This window comes from Manacus vitellinus, unplaced genomic scaffold (genome assembly GCF_001715985.3).
Source record: "Manacus vitellinus isolate BGI_N305 unplaced genomic scaffold, ASM171598v3 scaffold_50_pilon, whole genome shotgun sequence".
Taxonomy (NCBI): domain Eukaryota; kingdom Metazoa; phylum Chordata; class Aves; order Passeriformes; family Pipridae; genus Manacus; species Manacus vitellinus.
In genome coordinates this window covers 5,291,387-5,313,965 of record NW_021940612.1, presented here as the reverse complement: position 1 = coordinate 5,313,965, position 22,579 = coordinate 5,291,387, and the positions used below count along the sequence as shown (strand labels likewise).

Genomic DNA, 22,579 nt, shown 5'->3' with positions numbered 1-22,579 from the left:
CTTTAATCGGGTTGTTGAACCTCCCCACAGATGCCTAAACACTCCATGTTATGAATCCTAATTATGTTCTTTAAGGACTTGGATTTAATGCTATTATATATATTTGTTCGGAATATATTTATTCTAGATTGACATGAGTTAAAAAGAACAAACTACATTTTTAACATGGCTGTGGTTTGAGGGATACTTTCAAAAAAGAGTCAGAAAATACCTGAAGACCTGCTTCTGCTAGAAGATAAACTGGGTTTTGCTGCCAGCTGTCCAAATGAATAAGCATTCAAATAGGATCTTCAGTTGGAAAACACGGACTAAAAAACCTGAGACTGCCATCAGATTGACTGTTCCTTTGCCCTATTACTATGGGTCTCTTCCTTCATGAATTATGAGTTCAGCGACCTTTTTTTTTTAGAGGGCAAACATGCCACCTTTATAAGCATACCAAAGTTTTCCTTAATCCCATCCTTTTTAAAAAGAATGGAGGTAAACAAAGCCATCCAAACAACAGAAAATAGCACACAACACTTAATGAAATTTTTAGTGTTTTAAAGTAACCATTTTATATTTCTTTTGGATGACACTGTTTATTGTAAGACATCATTTTTATTAAATACACTGTAATACAAGAGACTTTCCATGTCATGTTGAGAGAAGCTGATCACATGATTCACAAACAAAACTTTTAACACTGATACCTAGGCATCACTTTGAAATCAGCCAAGATGCAATGAAAGTTTTAAAGCAATGACTATTCGTAACAAACTGTAAAACAAGAACCACTAAATATTTCCACGGAGACATCACATTAAATAAAAAAAAGAAAAAAAAAGGGAGAAAGATAGCTCTACACACCAGGTCACAGTTTGGTGACAATATAGAGATTTATATTTGTATGTAGATATCTTCCTCTTTATGTGACAAAGAGAGTGATATCTAGAAATATATATACATAAAGTATAGGTGGAGAGCAGGGCAGGGACAAAAATTTCATAATTAATTGATTCTCTCTCTGTTGGTGATTCAATTAAACATCAATGTTGAATTAAATTACTTGTATATAAAATATTCTTAGCTGCTTTTCTTTAAGTTACAGAAAGATACATATAAGCTGCAAGAATTAGGCCTCTGGAAAGATTTGATTTGTTCTCTGTTTCCTCACATATTCCGAACAACGGCCTCATTACTGGCAGCTTTTACAATCCTTGCTTGAAGTATTCACTGTTTATAAAACATCAGCCGGTTATCACTCAGAACCTTGTACAAGCAAACAAAAAATCCCCACAGACCTTGTCCAGAATGCATAGACAGAAAAATAACACACTCATCATTTCCCATTTCTTCTCCTGAGTTAAAAAGATGGCAGAATAATCACTTGGTTACCATTGTGAATTTCACAGTGTTTTCCCTGCAATGTGTAGCTTTTTTTTTCGTCACATTTGTGATGAATGTAGCACATCTCCCCACCCCACACATATAAAGGTGTTTAAACTAAGGCTCTAAAGGACCTTTTATTCAAAGCAGCAGTGGTTTATCCCAGCCCTCACAACATGAAAATACAACTTCCTGTGCTATCAAAACTTAGAAATCCTGACCTTGCTTCCCAGTCCCTCCCCATTCCTCTTCCTCATGTTTTATAGCAGTATTTGAAATTCAGTTACAGGCTGCAACAACCCAAATGTGGACTTGTTCTAGTATATATGCATTATAGCTTAGTCATCCAGTGATCTAATAATTTTATCGGGTTATTTAATTTCTTTTTAAAGTGTTTTGTAAAAGTCTACATCAATCATAATCTCTTATGAAGGTGGAGAGGGTGCAGTGAGAGAAAGAGAGTGAAAGAGAGAAAGGAAAATATAAAAGAAGGAAAGAAAGAGAAAAGGAAGGTCAGAAAAAGAGAAGTAAAAAAAGTAATAAAGAAATAACAAGAAAGGACAAAAAAGAAAGAAGAAGAGAAAAATAAGAAGTTACTTATTAAACTGTAGACAATATATAGATATATTGTTTTATAGGTCAAAATGAATGCAGTCCTTTTAAAGAGGATACAGTCCATCAGGCATCATAGGGTGCTGTTGCTTTACAGTTATCTGTTCTCTATGGCCACTTCTAAGTTCCGTGGATCTACTGAGAGTGAAGGACAGAGTGCAGTGAATTCTACTGTTATTGATCCTGAATGTCGGTGTTCTCCTTCTTTTACAAGTCATGCTGCAGTTTGAACAGTCCAGCTCATTCGTGGAATCATTTTGTTACTGAAGACAATTATAAAATGCCAATGGAGCTGCACCGTTATTCTAGGAAATAAAACAAGAGTAGCACAAACCCAGAAATGAGAGTAAAACAAACTTTGTTTTCTGAGCTTGGAAGCTTGTCTGCTCATTTCACTGTGAGAAATCAACAAGTGAGATGGGTATGGAAGAAATGTTTTTATGCAATCATCTGGGGAAGAAAAGTGCTCGTTGTTGGATCTCTGGCATTCTAGCACTGCCTCTGCTGCACACCAGTTAAAAAGTTGAATCTTACAAACATAGAAAAAGAAATATCAAAAGAAAAAAAATTGGTTGCTTAGCAGACTTTATCAATTTATTAATAGCACTCTAATCATAATTTGTAATAACATAGGTGTATGTAAATTTATACATATACACACAGCCCATACATAATGTGCATGCATGTCTGCACATATATAAATAAAATACAACAGACATAGGCATACATGTATATGCTATGTGTGTGTATATATATATGCCATATGCAAACACAGATATATTATATATATTATATATATGATCAGTTCATAACACAGTTCAGAAAGACTTTTTAAATGAGCCTGATTGTCATATTTACTGTGTACACAATTTACCTGACAGTGCAAGCATGATGAATACGCACATATACTCACCCTTCATTTATTTCTTCCTCTTCTCTGCTCATTGTGCTACATTTACCCACCTTTTCACGAACAAACGCAAACTATGTATAGCTACAGTTTATAGCTTTTTACTGTGATTATACACTTTATGCACTATCAAGAACATTAAGGATATAGGTCAAGGTTAACCATACTGGTGGCTCTGTAGAACATTTGGTCCTTTAGGAGTTTAACATACTGCTATGTTATTGCACAATGCTTTCTAATACTATTTATTCTCTGAAATGACTCTAAAATTTATTCTCACTAGTAAATCAAAAAGAAGATGCCACTAAGTGTATTTTCAGGGTTTTGTGGTTATTTTTGGTATACATTCTTTCAGTGCTTGCAAAACACACGTGCTTGCTTTTGGGCTGGAGCCTGTTTTCCAGTAGAAGCATCATCTCAGATGCCTTTTTCTTCAGCTCAAAAGAAACTAAGACAGAATATGCAGGTAGAAGCTTAGCAGCCCTCTCCACCATCTGCATCCTCCTCCCACTGCACAGTAAGAGAGGACTCTGGTATCTTTCTTTTCCACCACTGTTATTTTGAAAATAATTTTCAAATTCCTTTAAAACATAACATTCATTTTCTCAAGAGAATGGGTTTCAGCGGATGCTCAGTCTTTATCTAGTTTTCTGTGAGAACTTCCAAGACAGTCTAGATAAAATCTTAAGGCCCATTTTGTAGGAATCTTCCTCTGGCTTTTTATGTGTTTCCAGTTCAGTAGTGTTAAGAAATAACATCTAGTTTATTAAAGAAATACTGAGTATGGCTTTATAGTTACACTGTCATGTTTATTTGTAATGCTGCCTTTTCAATGACATTGAGAAGGGTAAAACTTCATCAGTGTCCAGTGAACTGTCTTCTTCTGAAAATGTTCAGAATCTTTATAAGCTAGCTCTAAAAGTTTCTGAAGGAAAAACTTGAAGTGCCTCAATAAATAATACATGCAAGCAAATTATATATTAAATGTTCTATGGGAACACTTACAAAAATAAAATGCTTAATTTATTAAATAAAATATCCCCAACACGAAGATGAACTATTTTGATCTGGCTCATATCAATAAGAAATAATAAAAAGAGAAAATGGAAAGAAAGATCACTTTTTTGCAATAATGCCCCCTCACAGAGGGAGGCAAAAGTCTTGAGGAATAGGTAAGGTAGGTTTTCATTTGTAAGAATTTATATTAAAAATAATCCTAACTCTAAATTTCAAATTGTCAACTTCTAGTTTGAAAAACAACAAGTATGCCCATGCAGCTGTCATCAACACAGTGGCCATGCAAATGTTGTACATATACAATGCCAACCCAAACAAAAATAAATTATTTAAGAAAGTGTGGATGTTGGTTATGACAGCAATAGTACCAATACAAACATGGTGCTGAGCTCAGAATATTTGCACTCTGAATAGCAAGCCATAACAACAGAGTAATTTGTTTTCTCTAGAGATCTTTATCCCCTGCTATGTCTCAAACATAACCAGTGATCTCCGTGCTTTAGATTATTCATGTTATATCAGCCTATAGTATCTATAACATTGTAAAGGCATTTTAACATGGCTAATGTCCTCCATTAGCCCCTACTAATGAAATATTGTTATGAGTTTGCTATGCCTACTAGGGTGTACTACAAGATGAGTGATCGTTTCTGCACAAAGGGCATTAATTGACAAAGACCATGCACAGTTTTAATTGCATGGTTAAAAAAAAAAGAAAGGGATTAAGGAAGGAATATGCTGCTGGATAAGCATAGTATAAGATATATCTGCCCCAGCATCTATAGCTCATCCTATCTTATCAAAATCCTTAATTTCAGCATGTGATCATAAAATTAATACTGTACAGCTTCAGCCTTTACTAAAAAAGACTACCTGGAGAACATTCTTTCACCAGTGGCATGACATTATCCTAGCAGTAGACAAAATAAGGGCATGTGTTTAGTTTATCGTGTTGTAACACAACTGTGTGCAGTGCAGGCAGCATCTTTTTTCATTTTACTTGATTCTGGCAATGAATGGTGCTGGCAAAGCACCTCCTTAAACAATCCTTTTAGTCCTCAGAAAGATTCTTCAGGGAAATTGCTAGATCCCCTATTGCCTTCTATCAAATAATTTCAGTGTTTTCTTGTAGGGTTGAATGCCACCTGATTCTCAAGTTCCTCCAGATAGTGTATCACAGAAGAATGTCTTCTTTCCATCTGGCTTTATCTCTGCAAAGAACATTCTTCATGTAGAGAAGTCTTCTTTTTCCACCCACAGGCCAAAGCAAAAAAATGAGGTGAATCCATAGAAACTCCCAGTAGCTGTACTGCAGAAATCACAAAGTTTAGTCAAATATATTTTTCCCTTTTTTTCATCCACATCAAAGGCATGAATACAACAAGGCATTGTCAGTTGTGGTGGGCAAACTGAAGAGTCTGCTGATATAACAGATCAGGTTTTTAAGGCCTTTGTCTATGCAGAGTTACAATAAAGCAGAAGCCAAATTGATTAGAAAGACAGGAGAGAAGGAAAAAAAAGATAGAAACTGAGAGAGAGAGAAGATACATCTCAGTAATGTCTAAAAAGTCAATATTGTGTCTACAGATGGAGAAGTGCACATTGCTTGCCCTTTGAAAGCTTCTCCGCAACTTTGTCATTGATACTGTCAAAGTTAAGAACACATTTTAATGGAGTTCAGCGGTAGTTGAACACATTCATTCCTGCAGCCCAGAAGAAGAAATGCTAGGAGACTTTAGCCTAAAATATCCAAGTAGACTGGAGATGCCTTGGCCAAGTTCTGAAGGAGGGAATGGATTTCTTTGATGTTGAGCCTCATGTGAGGCTCCCGTTGCCAACAGCCCAGCATCAAGTCGTACACTTCCTTTGGGCATGTGCGAGGTCGCTGCAGGACTCGCCCCTGAGTGATGCACTCAATCACCTACAAGAAAGCACAAGGAAAGGATCAGCACAGCTGTGCCAACTACATGGAGTTCATCCATCCAAGAGTTAACTTTAATCACTACAGCAGCCTCACTGGTGCTGGTCATACAGCCTGCTCTGTCAAGGGCTGCATTTCTAGGTAAGATGCATGAGCAGCACTATGCAATCTGAAAAAATAACTAAATTCAAGTGGTCAAGGAGCAATAACTTTTCTCATATTAAGTTACCCATGTTGCCCCTTTCACACAATAGCTAGGAATTAATCCCATACTTTCCCTCTGTATCCATCTATCAACCTCATCTCATCTCAGAAGGAGGCTAAATTTTCAACCTGCTCACACAGAGCTTCAATGCCTCTCCTTCTCTCCCTCCCTCTTTAAATTTATGAGTATCACCATAGCTAATCTCTGGAAAGAGATTACTTTTGACTGCCTGGAAATCAACAGATATCTAGATTGCTTCAATCTATTCAAGAATGGTTATGGACAATGACTCTGCAACAATATCATGTATGATACGACTGTTAAGGAGATAGCTAAGGTTCTTTTCATTGCCTCATGTCCTTTTCATGCCTTTTTAAATACCCTGATCAGACTCTATCCTATACAAAAGAAAAACCTAAATTCCAACTATTCTAGTTCTACTTGGACATTCTGCTTGGACACTACTTCCATCCACTCAAGAGAGAAAAGGGTGAAAAGGAAGAAATTTGATCACATGATTCATGACAATACCTGATAACAGTATTTGCCTTTACTGAATAAATTTGTTGCTATCCCTTCTCCAGAAAAGCACCACCACCAGTTACCATGACAGCTTTCCTAATGCAGTTTGAGAATGTATTACACACACCTCGTTATTTGAGAGCTGATACCATGGCTGTTTGCCGTAAGTAAAGATTTCCCATAATACAACTCCCAGGCTCCAGACATCACTTTCTGTGGTGAATTTCCTGTACATTATACTCTCTGGAGGCATCCAACGAATGGGCAGCATGGTGTGACCCCCAACCTGAGAAAAACAAATGAAAGAGTCAGAAATAGTTCCATCAGAGCCTCACAAGGAAGTGCCAAGACACTAAATAAGGAGAATCCATGATTTCTTTTTTCCCCATATGTTAACATTTCCTTCAAGGACCTTTAAAGAACTAGGGATTCATGGTCCAAACTCTTCTCCCCCAGCAACAATCATTACCACAAAAGGTTTCTCAAAATCTCAAGACGTTTGTAAAATTCAAACTAATCTTTAGTGTTTACTTGGTACATCCTACCCAAGAAACAGGAAGCTCTATATCACACTACCAACCTATTTTAAATTAGACCAGTTTTACTCTCCATTTTAAACTCAAGAAACTAAAAAAGATTCATTAAATGAAATCTACACTGCATGATTCTCCTAGAAACTCAGTGACATCGACCGAAATCCATGAAAACACAGTGGTCTCACTGCATGGCATGGTAGGACTGGATTTACATGGTTTAATATCCTAATTTTGACTGAATAAAGCAATGTTATTTTCTGTTGATAAGTTCCCCAGTTAGTGCATCAAATTATTTTGTTCCTCATTAACTACGCAGTACAATACAGCTTTTTTTTTTTTTTAATAGTCCTTTGGATATATTCCCTTGATAATAAACAATGTGTAAAACATGAACTCTGCCCAAAATCAGGTCATGTTGAATGGGACCTTCACTGAATGAAGGCCTTTCTGAAGGCTTTTAGAACATTCTTCTTTTTCCCAGAATGCTACATGTCCTTAAACTTAGGTTTCCTAACCTTAATGTAAATTTTAAAAAATTGCTTATTTTCAGCTCCTAAAAATTTTATTGTTCCTGGTATGTACCATTCTGACTGGGTCACATCATTAAATAAATCTATTCAAATTCTTTTAAAATAGTGTAACTGCTGAGATATTCTGACATAGATATACAGATATGCTAATTACTTTTGCATCATGACAGCTGAGAATATTTCCAAGGAAAATTAAAAAAAAAAAAAAAGAAAGCTTTTTCAAGGACATCTAACCTTGATTAACTCACTTTCCTGTCTGAAAATGTATTTAGTTATGAAACCATATTTGCACTTTCAGAATTCTGTCAATTTAAAATATCATTTCTCTTTGTGGGACATTACATTTGTTGCATAATAATGCCCTCTTTGTTCTCATGTTGAAAGAGCAAATGGAAGGAAAATACAATGGAAGTTCAGTCAGGGTTCCCATTATTTTTAAATCACACAGAACATGCATTTCCAGCTTTTTGTCAATAACTCAGTGTTAGCACAGCATACTGAATGCAGCTATGACTCTGAGAGCTCAACCCTGTCCTGTGCATTGCCACAAGTCCATGCTTACTACTGACTTCACAGAACCAGAAAGTCACGCTAAAACTTTCACAGACTTCACAGAATCACAGAATACACTGAGTTGGAAGGGACACACAAGGATCAGTGAGTCTAACCCTTAGCCTTGCACAGGACCATTCCCAAGAGTCATAGCATGTGCCTAAGATTATCATCCAAACACTTCTTGAGCTCTGCCAGGCTTAGTGCTGTGACCTCTTTCCTGGGTAGCCTGTTCCAGTGCCCAACCACCCTCTGGGTGGAGGACCTTTTTCTACTGTCCAAGCTAAACCTGCCCTGACACAACTTCAGGCCATTCCCTTGGGTCCTGTCCCTGGTCACCGCAGAGAAGAGATCAATGCCTATCTCTCTTCTTCCCCTCACAAGGAAGTTGTAACTGCAGTGAGGTCTCCCCTCAGTCTCCTCTTCTCCAGGCTGAACACACCAAGTGACCTCAGCTGCTCCTCATACGGCTTCCCCTCAAGACCCTTCATCATCTTTGTTGCCCTCCTTTGGATGCTCTCTAAGAGCTTAATATCTTTCTTCTATTGTGGTGCCCAAAACTGCACACAATATTCCAAGTGAGGTTGTACCACTGCAGAGTAGAGAGGAATAATCCCCTCCCTTGACCGGTTAGCGATGCTGTGCCTGTTGCCCCCAGGACACGGTTGGCCCTCCTGGGTGCCAGGGCACTGCTGACTCAGATTCAATTTGTCGTTGACCAGAACTCCAGTCTGTAGGTACATCCAGGGTTGCCCCATCCCAGGTGCAGAATCTAGCACTTTCCATCTGGTTGGTGATTGCCCAGTCCTCTCATTTGTTGAGGTCTCTCTGCAGGGCCTCCCTGCCTTCAAGGGAGTCAATAGCTCCTTTGAGTTTTGTGTCATCTGCAAACTTGCTTAGTGTCCCTTCCAGTCCTGCATCCAAGTCATTTATGAAGATGTTGAAGAGCACAGGACCTAAGATGGAGTCTTGTGGAACCCCACTAGTGACAGGTCAACCATCTGATGTTACCCCATTCACTGTTACTCTCTGTGCTTGACCCATGAGCCAATTGCTCACCCAGCACATGATGTGTTTATCCAGCTGTGTGCTAGATGTTTTGTCCAGAAGTATCCTGTGAGAGACAGTATTGAAAGCTTTACTGAAATCCAAAAAGATTACATCAACTGGCTTCCCTTGATCTAGGCTCTTCTCCTCCCTCCACGTGAGATGTCATATGAGTGATGGAGGAGTATTTTTTGACAGGTTGCTGAATGAAAGGCAAGGCTCCTGATTTCAGTTCCTGGCTACATTGTGGATTTGTTTCTGACTCAATTCAGGTTGCTGTGCACAGGCTTCAGAGTCATTAAAAAGGGGATCCAGTTCCTATGCACTTCATAGGCAGAGAACAGATAAAAATTTTTTGGTACTTTTCTCGATTTGGCCCATTTTTGTCTGTGTTATAGTTTATCCATCTGGCAGACAGAGTGGCTGTAAAGCTCCTATGCTTCAGCAGTTTTCATCAACTTTGACTGAGATGTCCCTCGATGTGGGGAGTCTGAACACACCAACACGCTGAGATGCAAACATTCAGTCATCCACCTCATCATAACCTAAACTGACATGGCAACCAAACACTTTCAAACCACCACTTTTACCCCTGTCTTGTGAGGTATTTCATTAGAAAGTCAGAAAAGTCAGACCCTTAGAAACACGCAGTCACATACACCCAGATAAAGGGCAAGTGCCATTAAAAGATGGTTAGTGATGAGACCTTTTGGTCTCATCAATTATTAAAATGGCTCTTAGATCTGTTCATCATATAACCTCTGCTATTGGTTCTGTTCATCAATTTCTTTGACTCATTCCTTTAAAAATTAATGAAAGTTATAGACAATAAAATATGTGTCTCTATTTTTTCTTATTTGTCATATCTTAAATCAAGAGATTTTGAAAAAGCATTTAAAAAAACCCCAACCACTCTTTTCCCATGGTTTCTCACTATAGATCCACTATGTATTTTTGGTAGGACTCTCTGCTGAGTTTCTGATGCCATTCAGGAAAATGAACAACACATTTCTAGAGTGATGATGATAAACTGCCACCAAATAATGGCTCTGTGATGAACTGATCTGTAACATAACACACCTAGCTGTCTCTCTTTGCAGTCACAGCAAGACTGACTTGCTAGGGTTGATACCGAGAATACAGAGAAGCACAAGCCACAGGGCTCTTTGGTGTTCTTCCCACATGATCTTGCCTGGACTGGTGTCCATTTCTGTCCCCAAAGGCATGGGACTTCATCGGACAGAGGACTTGACCAGGACTGAGAAGTCCTGAGGTCTCTTCATCTTTATCACTGCTAGCATCAATCATTTTAGACAAAGTTACTTCCAACACCTCAGCATCTCTTTGAAGAGAGAATTTATTGCCTTTCAAAGTATCAATAAAAGTATTACACAGGGTGCTCTTCTTGACAGATGGCATTGCAATGAAACATGATACCTGTGCAACACTGAGCATCACCTGTGGCAGGCTGTGAATCTACCTGTGGTCTAAGAGCACCTTCCATTTCAGTTCAGTCCCATCAAAAGCACATGTCAGGGTCAAAGGCACTTCTTCTAAATGCACATTTCCTTTTCTACTAAAAATCAGTGGTTACTGAGTCAACACTCAGCTAAGAAAAGCATTAAGGGTTGTGCTAGTTGTGTGTTTAAAATGAAGCATGTACTTCAGAGCTTTTTGAACTGAAGCTTGGAACTTGACACAACTGTTTGTGGGATGCCTGAAACAAACTGCCAGTCTGTTGAGAGCTTCTTTTATCTTTATCTGATGAGTTCAAGCACCCAGGGTTGTGCATAACTGCAGTGAAGAGAGGTGGGGTGCCTTTTTGCTGTTGTTGCCAGACTCTCAGCAAGGCTACAAGGGGTTTTCCAAGAAGGACCAATGAATGAAAACATGACTGCACTGACCAAAGTTTAAAGGTTCTGAGTGCTTCACAGGGATGCCTTCCACATTTTCTTTAAGAAATGCAAGTTATTACACAGCTCTCAGATATCACCAGCATTCTGCAGTATAAAGTCCCTGCTATGCACACTGCAATTGCAGTGCTGCTTGATATACATAAATTTCAAATGGTTGTGTGCTAAGCAGACTACAGTTATAGGTAAATAACACCTTTATGTTCAGCCTAGCTAAGGTTATGACAGGATTTAAAGCATTAAGTTTTTACATAATATGCTATCACTGTATCTGTGATCCATACTGTAGCTGTAAAAATGACCACTTTATGTATACAAATTAGGGTAGATTTTCTTGATGCTTATCTGAAAGCAGCTGCATTATTACCATAATACCATATAATGCCATAGTTCATTTTTATTTAGAATTGTACTGCTACAGAAGTACAGACTTAAGTACTTATTTCCAAATGTCAGCCTATGAAAGCAAGCATACCCTAGCCCAGCTATAGCCTTGTATTATCTTCACTAGCTGGTTTTACTAGCAATATTGGTCTAGAATCTAAAACATAAAGCCTGGTGAATTAGACCCTGCATTGTGTAAACAATCCACGGGGAGGAGTCTGCTATGCCTGGCCAGTGAACTATGATGTTCACCAATGAAGCTCTTCCAAGGAAAAACCACCACACTGCGCCACATATGAATGTTGCAGTTTCAACAATACAAGGTCATTCCACTTGTCACCACTTTCAGCAACCACCTTTTTAATGAATTTCGGTCTTTGAAAGGTGCGAGAGAAGCTGGCCTTGAACACTGTTTTGATATATTTGCAAACATTTAGCTTCTAAGTTTATCAGAGGAGGACTACGTCTTAGTCTTGAAGCAGGGCATATAATTTTAGAGTTTGTTAAAGTTTGTTCACTTTCTGTCCATTAAAAATAGACCTGTCTATACCTGCCATGGTCACTCCTCCAACTTCTACTGCCCAGCTGCCATGGGAATCCAAAGCCTTGTTGTCTGATGATTGATAGCAAACGGAGATGCTCTCTTACAGAGAACAACCAAATGAATGTCCTGTCTGGTTTGACTGGTGCATCTCTCCAGAGCCCTGCTGTTCACAGACCTTTTGCAATTCAGGATGGTGGACTTGAAAGCAGCAAAGCAGTTCAGCATATGTTTCAATTAAAAGTCATGTGTGGTAGTTTAGTCTAGGCCTTCCTTGGTGACCAGTTTGTAACCAAGGAAGTGCCCAGATTTACCCAGTATTCCCTACGATTTTTACGCAAGCCAGGCTATAAGAAGAAAGGAGGAAAGGCCTTCGTCCCTCTTTCCTTCCAGCGGCTTTGGAGGTGCGAGTTTCCCTGCTGTTGAGTCTGTCGTGTTGGGGAGCGAGGCCTGGTTAGGCCTTGCCGACCTTGGGAGACAGAGGTTGCCGGCGGTCGTTCCAGCGCGACTTTCTGTTGTCCCAAGAAGAGTAGTAAGACATTCTTTTGCTAATTCTTTTAATTGCTAGATCTTGGGCTATTGATCGTGTATATTTTATTTTGGTTTTGTTCCTTTTTTTTCCCTCCCCCTTCCCTTTTCCTTCTGAAATTGTATATAACTGTAATATAAGTATAAATATATTTATATATATATTGCTTTAGCTGCCTCTCTCTTGTTTTGGTTCTCTTGGGGTTTTTTTCCCCTCTTCTTCCCGTGGTTTGGTGGGGGGGGAGAGTCTTGTGGTGAGGTTTGGGGACTTGGCAGGGATCCAGCACCAAACCATATCATGTGACAAGTATATACTCAATCTTTTTAACACAACTAGATAATTTTGTCAAACTGGAACGAAGCTGTACCTTTCCAATCACTTGTTCACTCCTCCCTAAAAAAAGCATCCAGTATACTTGCAAGATAATGGCATTTTAGGGTACTTTTCACTATTTATATTTTGGTCTTCTGACTTGTTTCCCCATCTCAGGATGATAAAACTGCAAAGAAATGTTCTCTGAGAAAATTATCATGTCTTATTGCTAAAACTGAAAACCTCTCCTCTCTCGCTAAACATCTGCTCTTTCCCCCTCATAAAAGTTGCCAAATGTTTCTCTCAGCACAAGAAAAAAAATCAATAATTGTTATTTTCATTTCTTTCATGCCCTGGCCTTCCAGACAAAGTCAATGCCTTCTCTTAAAATATCAGTCCTGCATGTCTACTTGCAGAAAAGCAATATGTTATTATCACAGTCATTATAAGCCATACCAATCCAACACATGAGTTTACTGAATTATAAAATAAGGTAGATTATTAGCCAATAGCTAAAAATGTGTCCTTTCTTTTTCACTTTTAACCCTACTTTAGTTCATCATATTTAAAAGGGGATTATGTCTAAAGTTCTTAATTAATTCTACCAGTGTTTTTTTCAGAAAAGTGAAACATTGTCTAGAACAACATTAATTACAACTGTAAATTCTCTCTTCAATTGCATAACATCAGTTCAATATTGTATGTTAATTCTGTGTCATGGAGATAAAATTCTTCTCATTAGCCTCTATGAAACCATGAGCAGTATGGAGAAGATGAAGGAAGACCAATTACTCAGACATCCACATAACACAAGAACCAGAAGATATCAAATAAAATTTGTAAATGGCAGTTCATAAATAACAAAAAGAGGCACCCTGTCACATAATATACAGTTCCGTGTGGAACTTACTGCCATAAGGTACTGTCAACCCTCAAAGATTATCAGGGATCAAAAAGTGATTAAACAAACGGATGGAGGATAAAATAGGACAAGGACTATCAAACATGAAGATACCATCTCTGGCCCAGGAAGCTCCTGAGTTGCAGAATGCTGAAGGCTAATAGAGCACTTCAGGGAAATATTAATTTATGCTTAACCTGTTTCCATACTATTTCACAGACACTGGTTTCTCACAGTGACAGGACCCTGGACTAGAAGGGTCTTTTTGGAGAAGCTATTCCTATGTTCCTGTACAGAAGGGCCACACATTGCAATATGGAGTCCTTATTAAACCTCTCAGCAATGCTTATGGAGGGCTAGAAACAATTCTGGCAAAAGGTTGGAATAAAGGGGAGATACCACATAGAATCAAAGTAGGTGAATGACCTAATGCATCTTACAATTCGGCATCCTCCAAAGATTTTAAAATGCTAAGCTGAACAGATATAGAAACAGTGTCTACTGTTATGTTTTACATAACACAGCATCAGTTTGGGCCAGTCAAATATACAGGATAATTAATCACTGTGTAGTTATTGCACTACAGGCCATTTACTCTTCCAAGAAAGGAAGACGAAGTGCCCTGGAGGTAAGATCAGATGAGTGCTACAAAGAAGGTGACGTGATTCTCATCTCTGATTGAAACAAATGTCTCCTATCAGACAGAGGGACAGAAGGAAAGTTAACCAAGTAGAAATCTGCAGCACTGAAAAGTAATGGATTACAGCTCTTTGGTTTCCCTGGACAAAGTGTGTATAAATGAAAAAAAAAGTCTATTCCTTTAAAATATAATTTATTTTACTTCAAAATGATAAAATTTTCCAGTGTTAAAATAAACAATAATCTAAGCTAAGAGAAAGGGAGGTAAGCTGTGGTAAAATGGAAGGAAAGGCACTTTGAACAGTGTATTTCAGTGAATTCAGTGTACATCTAGATTAATTTCTGAAGATGGGATTCAGGAACTTAGTGAAAAAAGCAGGGAGATGAGATTACTATAAGCCAGAGAACATTCGGCATATTGAATCAGGTGGTCTCTCCTTTTTAAAACACTCTGTATTCTACCAATTTGCCACATCAAGTTTTGCCATAGGATATAGTTACTGATCACTCCAGTGGTACAACTTGCAACTCAGAAAATTGAGCTCATATGAAGTCCTGTGTTTTTGAAGTCCTTACAAAAAGTTGTCACTGTATCACTTGTACCTTACCACTGTTGCCACACCTCAGTATTTGCTGGTTGTACCAGCAGATGAAGAGAGGTATTAAGTACCAGTAGACAAGCAGTTAGAATTACTTATGTCAAAATCCTCACAGGCTCCAGGTGATCATCTAATCTGTCCAAGTCAACAGCAAGTCAGCAAGCAATTTTGCAGTGCAACATTAATGAATTGCACTTTCTGATGTTCAAAGTGGTTTACAATATATCAAATTCCACTTTTATATTAATCACAAGTAGTCCGGGTTACCAGTGCCAAGGAAATTTTACGAAATAACCTTGCATTGGAAAAAACTGGCCTCTACAGGTCTGCATCACAGTTGAAATCCTAACTTCTTTTGCTTTTTAGATGGCTGTTTAAGGCGTAATGTGATGTGCTAGCTGAACAGCACAGTCAATATCAACGAGTTGCAGTCATCTGAGCGTAGACTCTGAAAGCCCAATATCACACCACATAAGGCAGCTTGTGTTCACTGGGAAATATGTATTCCTAATAGTCTGAAAGCTATTCCTCAGGTACTAAAGATCACAACTTTTCCCCATACTTTACTGAAACCCATATTTTTTTCAAATTTATTGTAGGTTAATGTAGCATGTCTGGCTCTATTGCTCATGTCAAATTACATCACAGGGGAAGAGGAGAGCAACAGAGCTTGGTTTGTAGTTTTTCTTCTCCCTTGTGAGTCACAAACATGCTTTTATAATGTATACCGCATGGGAGCACCACAATTTTTAGTTGAAATGTCTCAGATGTTTCAGTTCTTTGAATTTTTTAAGACAGTTTCTCCCCCTTTCCCCCCAAATGCTAATCAACAAAGCACTGACAAGGTCCTTGTGCTCATTTTCCTTCTCTTCCACAGTCTTGATGTTTTCTTCTTTGCACTTTCTCTGGGCCATAATTTGTTTACATAAACTGGAAAACACAAGAGAAAAGTTTAACTAAAATAGAACAGAAAACATTCTCTGTTGTTTTCCCTCCATTAAGTCTAGGTTTTGTCTCCTTATTTGTGCCACATCATGCTATGAGTTGAAGCAGGCATTTGCTCTGAAATGAGGCATCCAGCAAACGACACACAATATGATCATTAAAAATACCAGTAACTGCTATTACTGGGGGGGGGGGGGAGGAAGATTTCTCATTCCTATGGTGCTTTCAAAATCCTAAATTCTTATCATATTTATATATTGAATTATTCCTCAAGCCATGCTTAAAATTTTGTTCTTGGATACGAGAGCCCAAGTGTATAAACTCTGCCTGTGGTGCCATAGCATCTTACCTTCTGCCCGTAAAATAAGGCCAGGTAACCTTGACATGCAAGCATTGGCAGAAGGTGTTAGTCTAGTAAGAAAAGACCCCCAAAATTTCCCTGGGTGTATCCATTCCCTAATGACATGTGATCAGGGTAAAGTTTGGCTTTCTGACAAAGCCTGTTAAACTTTCTTATTACTAGGTGATCCTGAGGAACAGAGGAAGATGAGAGTGATCTTTGAAAGGATTTAGGTCTTCACCAGCACTGCTACATTTCAGGTAAGTGCTCTCTGAAGATTTAACATATATGAATTTCCACGCCATGGACTGTGCAATGTACTCCTCACATCCTTCACCAAATGCCAGTAGTAGCATGTGAACAAAGGAGAAGAGATGGGTGGGAAAGAAACCCAAAACTACACCTACTCTCCCTGTTTTCCCCTCACATTTTTCACTGCCCCAAGGGAGCACTCTGGAAAATCTTCCACCTTTTCCTAGGATGAAGCTAATCCTTACTATAACCATGCAGCATTGAAGTGGTTCCTTCCTCATGCACGGTCACCCTCCTCTCTGGATAAAAAAGAATCCTATTAAACATGGAGTCCTCTACTTGCTGCACTTCTATAATTAATTCAAAATAAATACATAAACATAATTTCAGTTTCACTGCTCAAATAAAAGTAGGATCTGCAGTAAAACTGAGAGCTCAAAGGTTAGAACCCATTTCTTAAACAAAAACAGGCTACAGTTTTACACCAAAGTAGTTCCAACAAGTAATTTAATTTTTTGAGATGCCTATTGTTAGAACTGAGAGTCAACTGCATGATCTTCAATATAAATCTTACACACAGTATTCCCAGGTTCCAGAGTTGCCAAGACTTAAGAGGTCTTGGAGACAGTCAAAATATGCCAAGTGGGAAATGCATGTCCCATGCGGTTAAGACAACATATTTCAAATTTTTGGGGGGGTTCCTGAGATTGTCTATAGCCCCAGTTTTTTGGACAGTTCAAGAATATTTTGGGATAGGATTCCCAAATCAATCTCTGAGAAATCTGGTACTCAACCAAGTCATATTTCAGTTAGGTTGGCACTAGTATTTTGACCTATGCTTGTATAATGCCTAGATCAATGAAGTCCTAATCTACACGAGGCTCCTACACACACTTGCAGCACATGCAATGGATAATAATAACACTTTTTCTAGCCACTTGTAAAAAATTACAAATGGGTTCTCCATAGCAGCTGCAGTGTCACTTTTTTATATCACAGTGGGTTAATAAAGCCCTAATACTGTTTGTGAATCTTTGTACTTCAGAATATTTTTCATCTGCTTCAGCTGAAAACTTTTGAAATATTGTTTCATAAAGCCTGCATTTCCTTTTAAAGTCATGCTACTTTATAATACTCTGGGCACTTTTAGGATGATCCACACAGAGTATTACCACATGCACTCGATGTTCTTATTAAAATATTATGTGCTTCAGGCCTTAGTATATAATTTTCTTTGCTTTCTTGCCAGGAAATCTATATATTCTTTTCGTGTATTAGGCCACCATCTTCACCTAACCCTGCATCCTGACCTCTGCGGTTATTTCTGTTCAAAATGTCTCAATCTTGTATCCATCTAAGGTTCTCATTAGCCCTGACCTCATGCCTTGGCTACAGCCCCATTTTATTTTCCTTTTCTCTCTGCTAGATAGCAGTTCTCCTTCAAGATACTTCAGTCATTGAGCTAAGAGACTTGTGTTAATGAAAAGCATATGCAACACTAAGTTCTCCCCTGAAGGAATCTTCTTCCTACCATAATGATTTTGAGCTTGAAAACCCACCATACTGTGCAAGACCCGTTCTGTATGATTAATCCAGTCTTCCAGGACATCCTAAATGAGTGTTTATTTTATGACATGTTAATTTTTAGCAGTGAGCTTATCACTGACTAGGTACTACTGACAAAGGAGGCTGCCTTGCTAGTATGGTAATTACATGTGAATACTGACATCGTAAATTAATGCCCTCCGAGTTGCTGAACTGTGTATTTATCTTGTTTAATTTTCTTTTCAATTCTTTTGAACAATTTACATAGTCACTGCTGTATGAGTGTCTGGGTGCTCTCTTGCTTGAACCTTGAACTAGGTAGTGAAGGAACTGGATTAATTCAAGATCATGAAGACTCCATCACAAAATGTATGCCACTTAATTTTGACACGTTACTGTATATATACATAAAACTATATATATATACATTTATAGTATGATAATAAATGCACTGCAGTGTATTTGGTAAAGGTGCTTAGGTCTTACTGAGATCTCACTGTTACGGTCAATATGTCATCTTTGGTGGGAAGCAAAACATGGTTCTGGTTTTCTGTGAAAACTGTTGAGCTATGGAAACAGTCAGGTGGAAGTTAGCCATTTGAAAGGCAGAAATAATGGTCCATGTATTTTCTTTGCCTGTTTTGAAGAGATAACAATGAATATCATATGTAAGCCAATACAGAATGTGCTTCTATCAGACAGGAATTAAGTATGACAATTCCTGAACAAAATGCAACCCAAATTCTTGCTCTTTAAGGTCAGACAGCTGTCCAGAGTCCATGTCCTCCTGTGGCAGGAGGACACAATAACAGCAAAAGGAAGTTATTTTTTCCAAGACTGTCTTGGTTCTAGAGAAAACAGGGGAGAATGTTCCTTGTTAAATGAATCTAATATGGGTTACTCCCCCTGATGCACTTGCTCAAATAAGGGCCTCTATGTTCAGCAGGAGCACTTTAATGAAGAAGCGTCTACTAAATGAAGCAACAACATGACACTCTCACCCTGTCGAATAGGGAAAGGAATCAAGAAGAATATCAATAGAAGAGAAAAGAAGGTGTGGGTATGGGAAAAGCACAGAGGGTGAAAAGGAGATGGGGAAAAAGCAAAATGGTCACAATCATAAACCAGGACATGCAGGAATGTATGACCACCCAGCCTGCTTTCTATTGCAAAGCATCTCCAATAGGCAAGCACACAAGCAGCCATCAGTGAGCACTATGGTCCACATAAAGCTCTTATTGCAAGTGGTCCTCTTATGGATGGGCTGAAGCTTGGGAAGACTCTTGCAGCTCTAATCCTACATGTGCCTTTCAGTTATTTCAGTAAATATCCAGTAACATTAAGAGCCTCCTGCATAAGATATCCTATGGTCAGAACACTGCCAAGTTACAAGAAGCCTCAACTCTTTTCTACTTCAGGAAAAGGCATATAATATCCAGAATGAACACTGCTGAAAAGAACACAATACTCAGAAAAACAATAATAACTATAATTTCACCTCTCCATCATGGAAGACACAAAACTGCAGTGCCTTTGCTCATTTGCTTTTCATCTGTGAGAGATGGGGAAGGAATTAAAGAGGGAATAAAGGCAGAACTTCTACCTTCTCTAAGAGAACACAGAGACAGCTTTGCACTGCCTTTTCTAGGGGATTTCACAGGTTGTGAGCAGCTGTCAAAAAGCCCTGATGAAACTGTGCTTTTCAGCTGTCACTACCAGAAATTGGGCTTTCCACTGAGTCATGGAGGCAGGGCAAGCCTCTGGGCTCTCTCTAGGTGAAACTCAGGCAAAAGTCTGGGGAAAGAACCACAGCACACAGACTGGCCCCAAATTTCTATAGGTTACGCCTGCCACCATAGGAACAAATGTAATTGTTGTTCCCTCCAAAACAGCTAATGCATGTACATTCTGTCTTGCAGTAGAAGTACAGATTTTGGTTATTGTGTATTTGAACCAGGAATCTCCTCTGGAATGTCCAACACTGGGCCAATGAGCCTTTTCCATTACTATCCATGTCCTAGTTCTCTGAGAAGCCTGAGCTAAAATACACTACCGTCAAGTAAGGCACTTATAAATACCTTTATTTGTGTCCAAGGCTTGCATTCTGTTATCATGATTTAGCACCAAGGGTAAAATTAAATCTCTGTGGGACCATGTCAAGGGCATGCCATGCCAGTTGCTCATGATGTTCCCAGATGGAGAGCAAGGGAAGCAATACTATACACCTTCTGCTGATTATTAGCACTGAGATGGATGCCAAACACAAATGTATTTTCCACAAATTCATCTCTGAATAATTAATTTTATTAATTTTAATAATTATATAATATATAGTGGGAAAATCTTATGGTTTTTATTTTCAAGATTTAAATGTATTTAAAAATTATTATTTTATGTTAACACTATATGATCACTGTTCATATTAATTATGATAATAATAGCATTATGCATGCAAAGGAAGAGAAAAATGCTCTAATTTAAATGAAAGCTAGAACCACAACACATAGACTGGCCGCAAATTTCTATAAGCATGAGGTGGGATGCTGGTTCTAGAATTCAATCATCTTTAGTATTCTGAAATAATGGATAATATTTTTATACTGTGCAATGGTATCGAGAAGCAGTCTATGTGCAACTGAGCCTAAATCCTTTTGTTCTGTATTGCCAGTACAAAAAAGAAGAGAGAAGAATTAATCTCTGTAAAGGAAGAAATGGTTGTATTTAGTCTAAGGACTGACTAACAGAAGAATCACAACAACTTTTGACTATCATGCTAATACGTTGTGGCTCAGAAGAATCAGAAGCAGGAGAATGAGAGGACAGGATAAGCAGAATAAGGAATCAACAAGGCAATAGGAAAGTTCCCCTTGTACTTTTGAACTGAGAATATCTCCCCTGAACCTTCTCTTTCCCAATAAATGCAAACTAATTTAAATTTAAATGAACTTCTACCTAGGCTACTTACAGTACCCTTATTATTCCATTCAACAAAACCACTCTGGTCATAAAAAGAAGTGCATTTCTTACTGAGAATTACTGATGTTCTGAAATGCCTTTGATTCTGTATCAGGCAAAACTACTCACCATTTTCTCATAATATTGAGCACAGTTTTGAGCAAGAAATTTCAAAAAGAAAAATGTTGGTGTTTCCCAGCAAAACAAAGCAGCCAGATGCTCCTGAAAGATTTCTGTTCGAATGGAAACTTAGCACAAAATGTACTCAGATAATTAAAAAGAAAATGTGACTGATACTCAATTTAGGTTACACGTTCTACTGCATGCTTTTTAGTATTGTGCATCCTCTAAATGGGTTCTGAAATGAAGCAAAGACCTACAGAGGTCTGTTCAGAAAAATCTCAGCAGTGGATGCTGCTGGAGGGCTGGGAGGTGGAAGGGAACATTATGCTTTTAGAAGGTATCTCCCTGCAGACAGTGGTACCTCCTTGAATATGTGGGAATGCAACATTCAGGGGATTCCGAGAGTGTTTCAAGCCCTGGGCAGTTTGGCATGAGAGGTTTGCAGGGGCATGAGGAGTGGCTCAATGCAATATCACTGGTTTATAAATTATTTCCATTATTACTTCCAGGAGGAATTCCTCCCCTGCTCAAAACTGCTCCGTATACAACTCAGATACTCAAGATATGCACTGAGGAAAGGTACATTTTACAGAGATTCACAGGAGAAAAAACAAAAACCCCAAGCTTCACCCTAGATCAATGAAACATGTCTTAAAACAACTGGATCCCAGGTAAAGCGTTAAAATATTCTATAGGGACCAAACACATATTGGGAAGAGAATGGATTATCTTATAGCCTAAACAAAAGCAAGCAACAACAAAATGATTAATTAATAGGCAACTGCTTCTGACATTTCTCTAGGCAGACTCTTTCTGTGGAAAGTGAATTGATGGGAGAAAGTGGTCATTAGTTGTTAAAAGCAAATCAAATCTGAAATACCAGCAGTCAATGTCCTATAAAGGTACTTAGAATGCTTTCCTTCTAGAGATTAAATATTTTAGCATGACTGCATCACAATAGAATTAATCCATCTAACAGTCTCTAACTCTGTCCTGGTTTCAGCTGTGATAGAGTTAATTTTCGTCTTACTATCTAGTACAGTGGTTTGTTTTGGATTTAATATGAGAATAATGTTGATAACACATTGATGTTTTAGTTGTTGCCAAGTAGTGCTTACTCTGAGTCAAGGACTTTCAAGTTTCCCATGCTCTGCCAGCCGGCAGGTGCACAAGAAACTGGGAGGGAGCACAGCCAGGACAACTGACCCAAAGCGACCAAAAGGACATTCCATACCGTAGAATGTCATGCTCGGTATACAAACTTGGGGCAGTTGGTTGGGAGCCACCGATCACTCCTCAGGGATGAGCTGGCATTGGCAGTGAGCAATTGTACTGTGCCTCTCTCTCTTTCCTTATGTTTTATTTCTCTCTCTCCCCTTTT

General features: G+C 38.4%; 1 protein-coding gene across 3 annotated transcripts in view; it reads right to left on the bottom strand.

Annotated features, from left to right (window-relative positions):
- Window positions 1-531: 531 nt before the first annotated feature.
- NTRK2 (neurotrophic receptor tyrosine kinase 2) overlaps window positions 532-22,579 on the bottom strand; it is a 203,468-nt gene continuing 181,420 nt past the window's right edge. For all 3 annotated transcript variants that reach the window (XM_018080932.3, XM_008934200.4, XM_018080933.3), the window contains 2 exons: window positions 6,683-6,841; window positions 532-5,828 (listed from right to left, as the gene is read on the bottom strand). In XM_018080932.3, the coding sequence (XP_017936421.1) occupies window positions 5,643-5,828; window positions 6,683-6,841 (345 nt within the window). In that variant the 3' untranslated portion in view covers window positions 532-5,642. The remainder of the gene's footprint in view (window positions 5,829-6,682; window positions 6,842-22,579) is intronic.